The sequence below is a fragment of the Orycteropus afer genome, unplaced genomic scaffold, assembly GCF_000298275.1.
Source record: "Orycteropus afer afer isolate SDZICR_OR568_19922 unplaced genomic scaffold, OryAfe1.0 scaffold00291, whole genome shotgun sequence".
NCBI classification, from domain to species: domain Eukaryota; kingdom Metazoa; phylum Chordata; class Mammalia; order Tubulidentata; family Orycteropodidae; genus Orycteropus; species Orycteropus afer.
Genome location: NW_006921878.1, coordinates 2,142,073 through 2,147,544, shown reverse-complemented (window position 1 = coordinate 2,147,544; position 5,472 = coordinate 2,142,073). Strand labels below are relative to the sequence as shown.

The 5,472-nt window shown below is 57.9% G+C and overlaps 1 protein-coding gene across 1 annotated transcript in view; it reads right to left on the bottom strand.

Annotated features, from left to right (window-relative positions):
* NFIC (nuclear factor I C) overlaps nt 1–5,472 on the bottom strand; it is a 134,157-nt gene that overhangs the window by 31,656 nt on the left and 97,029 nt on the right. The window contains exons 3-4 of the mRNA XM_007951084.1: nt 2,224–2,295; nt 1,699–1,725 (exon numbers count right to left, since the gene is read on the bottom strand). Of these exons, the coding sequence (XP_007949275.1) occupies nt 1,699–1,725; nt 2,224–2,295 (99 nt within the window). The remainder of the gene's footprint in view (nt 1–1,698; nt 1,726–2,223; nt 2,296–5,472) is intronic.

Genomic DNA, 5,472 nt, shown 5'->3' with positions numbered 1-5,472 from the left:
AGAGAGAGAGAGAGAGAGAAATAAAAGGATAGAAAAGGGGCCTTTTTGATTCCTTTCGGTCACATATCACCTAGGGACAACCAGTTTTCTTCTCTGTCTCCCCCTGCAGACTGGAAGCACCTTGAGGGCAGAGACGTCTGTGTGCCCTGGCCCTGCAGTGCCCACAAAGCATAGAGCTGGGACAGGCACCCAGCAGGGTCAAATGGGGGTCCACAGGCAGCAGTCAGAGCCCCTACAATCAGTTTCCACTAATGTCAAAGGAAGGGGCCCTCGTCTCTGGGCGTGGGTGGTTTGGACCATTTCACAGACTCGGACCTGCAGCCAGAGAGCATGAGGGCCCTGGCCAACCTCCAGCTGCGCAGAGCAGGCTTGTCGGGGTCCATTCACTGAACATACATTTACTGAGCGCTTACAGCTTATTTGGCAAGTTGCAGGTCAGCAGGGCTACAAGGAGCTGGGGGAGAGCGGCTAGAGTCCAGGTGGACCAGCTGGCGTTGGTGACAGGGCTCAGCGGCTGCGGTGGTTGTGAGAGTTCTTCTCCTGGCCCCCAGGGGGCAGCACGGGCTGCAGGGAGCTCAGAGCCCAGCCCAGTTCCCCAGCTATCCAGGAACCCAAGTCTCCCAGCTTACAGTTTTCAGGCACACCCGCTAATTGAGCAATTGCTGTGTGCCTGGCCCGGTGTTGGGAGGCGCAGGGCCACCACATGCCTGGGAGGACAGGGCGGTGGCCCCCAAGTGTCCAGGGGAAGTGGCCATGGCTGTTTCCTGCCCGCCCAGCTGGCCAGCTGGAGTCAGCAGCCCTCTACCCTCCCCCGCTGGGGTTTCCTGTTTGTGCTCCATCTCCGGGGGACTCCCTGGCAGGCGGGGAGGTCCTGATTTCCTCCACTAGCCGCCCACACTCCCCACGGGCCCAGGCCCAGCGCCTTCGCGGGCCCCCGCCTCCCCCCAAACATCTGGCTTGGAGGGCGGCGCCCGGGGCATCATGGGAGGCCAAGGACTCAGGTCACAGACAGCAGGACGGCCGAGTCACCAGGGGCCAGCGAGCAGTGGCTTGTGGGCCTGTGACCTCTGGAACCATCCGGCCTCCCTTGCATGGAGATGGCCTACTCTCTTGCTTTCCTTCCTTCCTGTCTTCCTTCTCCTCTCTCCTCCTTCCTCCCCATGATGACCTCCTCTCTTGTGGCTCCCCTCACCTCTCTCTACCTCATCCTTCCTCCTCCGTTCCTTTCTGCAAATACTAATGGAGCACCCATAGTGTATCAGCCTCAGGTCTAGACACTCAGAGCACAACAGGGATCAAGACAGACAAAAATCCCTGCCCTCGAGGAGCTGATGTTCTACTGGGGAGAGACAGACCACCACCCACTAAGCAAATCCATAGGCAATCGCTTCCTTTGAAAGGGGGGTGGGGGAATGGTGTGGCTAGGGCTCCTAGAGGTACAGGGTTCAGGGAAGAATTTTTGAAAAAGGGTCGTTTGAACTGAGACCTGGGGAGATCTGGAGAGTGAGCGACCAGGTAGCTGTCCGGCAGAGGGCACAGCCTGTGCAAAGCCCTGGGGCAGGATGTGGCCTGGTGAGCTGGACGTACCGCAAGGAGGACTGTGTTGCTGGAGTGAGTGAAGAGGGGAAGGGAGGAGCAGAGGGCAGGGAGGGGACAGGGCAGGTGGTGCAGGGCCCTCCCCAGGACTCGGGCTCTTACCCGGAGGGAGGTGGGAGCCCTGGAGGGCTGTAGGCGGAAGAGGGATGAGCCTGACTCAGGTGCTCACTGGCGCCCTCTGGCTGCCATGGAAGGATCAGACCGTGAGGTGCAGGTGACTGCTGGTCCAGGCGGGGATGACAGGGCTGGAGCAGGTAGAGGCAGGGCCTTTGCAGCCCACCTCAGAATCCTCCAGGTCTCTCTTGCTCCTCAGGAAAGTTCTCCCACTTGCCACCTCTAACCACAGGGAACTAATTAATCTGAACTGACTTGTCTTTCTCTGGGAGCTCAGGGTTCAAACCCCGGCTCCCCCTGGGAAGGCCCCTTAACCTCTCAGAGCCTCAGTTTCCACCTCTATAAAATGAGGACCCAGCAGTATAGCTACCCCATAGTGTGGTGAGGAATGAATGAACTAATTAAACTTATGAGGTACTCCTACCACGGCCTTGCACACAGGCAGTGCTAATAGACATTTGCTAAGCAGTGGGGGAGGGGCCGTGTCCCCACCCCGCTCCACCCCACACTCACCCAGCGTGATGGGCTTGCTGTCCTCCTGGTCGGAGCCTATCCCCGTGCGAGGGCTGCCGCTCTGCTCCGCGTCTGCAAATAGAAGGAGGAGTTAGTGACATGTTGGTGTTGAGTCGATCACTGCTCATGGCGAGGCCATGTGACAGAGTAGAACTGTCCCGTAGGGTTTCCTAGGCTGGCATCCTTATGGCAGCTGATTGTGCCTCTGGTGGGTTCAAACTGCCAACCTTTTGGCTAGCAGCTGAGTGCTTATCTAGTGTGTCACCAGAGCTCGTTTCAGTTGGTGACATGGCATCCTGCCGAGGAGGGGAGTCAACACTAGCGGCTTAGGCTGGGCTGGTGGCTGTGGACATGCCTGTGGTCCAGGAGGTGGCTAGGGTGTGGGCTGGGGCCCCCAGGAAGGGTATGCACACTCATCCATACGTGGATGCACGCAGGCCTGGTGGGGGCACACCCATGTGCACACTGCAGCGTGTGACCTCCTGTACACACCGTGGGCAGGGGCGGGGTCAGTCGTGGGTACGAGTTCAGGTCCGACAGACCAGGTTCAAATCCTGGCACTGCCACATTCTGATGGTACAGACCTGAGCAGATCCCTTCCTCTCTCTCTGAGCCTCCGTCTGCCCATCTGTGAAATGGGTGCTAACCTGCTGCACAGGGACCCCTTCAATCACGCTGCCCCCCTATGAAGGAGAAGCTGTCATTATGCCCATTTTACAGACGGGGAGACAGAGGGCCGGACAGGTGAGTTCTGGTACCCGCCCTCCCCTCAGCCTCTGCCCTGCCTCCCTCTAGCCCTCAGTCTGCAGTTGCCATTCAGAACCCATCAGGAGCGGCCCTCTGAGGCTGCGACCCCCCACCTGCCCGCATGGCATGGCGGCTCCCTGCACACTGGCGCCCGCCCCTCCATCTTATCTAAAAATAATCAGACTCCTTGGCGGTGGAGAGAAGCAGACGCTGAGCTCAGCATTATCGGCACCAGCAGCCTGGAAGCAGCGGGAGCCATGCTGGCCTCCTCTGCAGCCCCCATCCCCCACCCTGGGCCAGGGTGGGCCACAGGGGCAGGCTCGCTGGGCAGAACCCCTCCCCCACCTTTTAACCTCCAGCCCCTGTGTGTTCCTCGAGCCAAAGACAAAGGTGTTGGGAATCACCATCAAATGGCACAGAAAGAGAACCCAGCCCCAAAGTCGGGATGTAATGGCTGTGTGACCTCAGAGAAGTGGCTTTCCTGCTCTGATCGTCCACTTTCCCCCTCTGCCAAATGGGCCTGTATTGGGTCACAGCAAGGGGTCACACAAGGTGCTCAGCCATACTGCACGCTCGGTAAACGGTGTCCACGGCATTAGTGTTATTATTGCTGTTTTCAAATCCTTCATATAACCTGCCTGGTGATCATGACGCGGGCACAGGGCCAGGCAAAGTTCTGTTTAGTGAGTCGGGTCGACCCAACAGCAACTAGCAAACTGACCTGCAGCTTTGGCCCGGTTACTGCTCCCACTGCATAGACAAGGGCAACCGAGGGTGGGACGGTGAACAACGCTCCCCCGCCCACTGCACCATCTCAGCCACCCGTGTGCAGGCTCTGCATCCAACACACAGCGCACGGGCCACTGCCTTCTGGGATCAGGCGCCTGAGTTCAGAGCCCGGCTCTGCTGTGTGGCCCTGGACAAGGACCTCAGTTTCCTCGTCTCTGAAACGGGCTGCTGATAGTGGTGGCCCAGTAGGGCTGGAATGGGATGGTAACAGTGATGATGCTTTCTTTCCAAGAGTCCTGGGAACCTTGGCGTTTGCTGGGCACCGTGCTGGCGGCTTTGCACACACCATGTGCCAAGGAACCCGCTGCCTGTCTCTCTGAGGATGCTCAAAATACCACTGTACAAGAGCCCGTGCCTCAGTTTCCTGCTCCGTGATGGGGCGGGTAGGGGCCGGCCGCTTCTCCTTGGCCCTGCTTTGCAGCCCAGTGGGGCTGGCTGAGCTGGGCTGGGCTGGGCAGTGGCCGAGAGGAGCGTGCCCAGCTCGGCCCCGCGCCCTACGAGCACTCCTGTCCGGGCAGCAAGTACCTGTCGGAGGCGGCCAGTCCCGCTTGGACGGCCACGCGGCTGGGCACGGTGGCCACTCTGTTGGGAAGGGCCCAGCCCGGGCAGCCAGCCATCTGGGCTCCAGGCTGCAGGCATGGGACCCTCTTCCGGAACCAGCGGGCACACAGTTGCAAAAGGTGCTGGTGCCTGGCGGGCACTTGAGCACTTGATTGGGCCAGATGGACAGACTGATGGGAAGGGATTTTCTTGAAGACCTACTGTGTATCAGGCCACCATGGTGGTTCCGAGCACAGGCTATGTAGCCTCAGACCTGGCACCTCACCTCTCTGGGCGCCTCACTGTCACCTGTACAATGGGTACAACTACAGCAGTGTTAAGACCCTGATGCAAAGTCCTGATGAAGGAAACACAGTGCCGCCCAGTGGCTGGCTGGGGTCAAGGCCCCACCAGTGGCTGGGTGTTTTCATTACTGCTGTTACTTGGGATTATACAGCGGTTGCTTCTTACTGATGTGGCTATTTTGTATCAGTTCAGAGCTGGGGCCATGCCCTTGCTTTGGCAGATGGGAGTTTCAAGTCCTATTCCTTTGCTCAGTCAACTCCAGGGTTTCTGGCCAGATACACGACCTCTCTGAGCCTCAGTCTGCCCGTTTAGAGAAAGGGGGTGGGCAACAGAAATCACCACCCAGGTTTGCTGGGAGGCTTAAGTCAGGTAGTCAGTGCAAGGGCTTGTCACCAAAATCACACTCAAAATGCGGCTGGTTTTTGGAGCAGTGATAAAACGATACTGTGTTTTTAATTTTGGTTTCCGATTGTTCATTGAAGCATATATAAACAGGAATGAGTTTTGTGCGTTGGACATTGCTGGACTCACTAACTCTAGCAGCTTTTCTTCTTCTTCTTCTTACAACTTCTGGCATTTTCTAAATCCACCATCCTGCCATCTGCAAACAGCAGTGCCATTTGTATCTGCCTTTGATTTCCTTTTCTTGCCTTATTCCAGTGGCTAGGACTCCCAGCAGAGTCCGTGGGTGGCATTAACATTAACATTAACACACTGGGCTGCTCACTGAAAAGGTGAAAGTTGGAATCCACCAGAAGTGCCTTGGAAGAAAGGCCTGGCCATCGACTTCTGAAAATGCAGCCATTGAAAACCCTTTGGGGCGGAGTCCCGCTCTGACGCCACACACACACACACACACACACACAC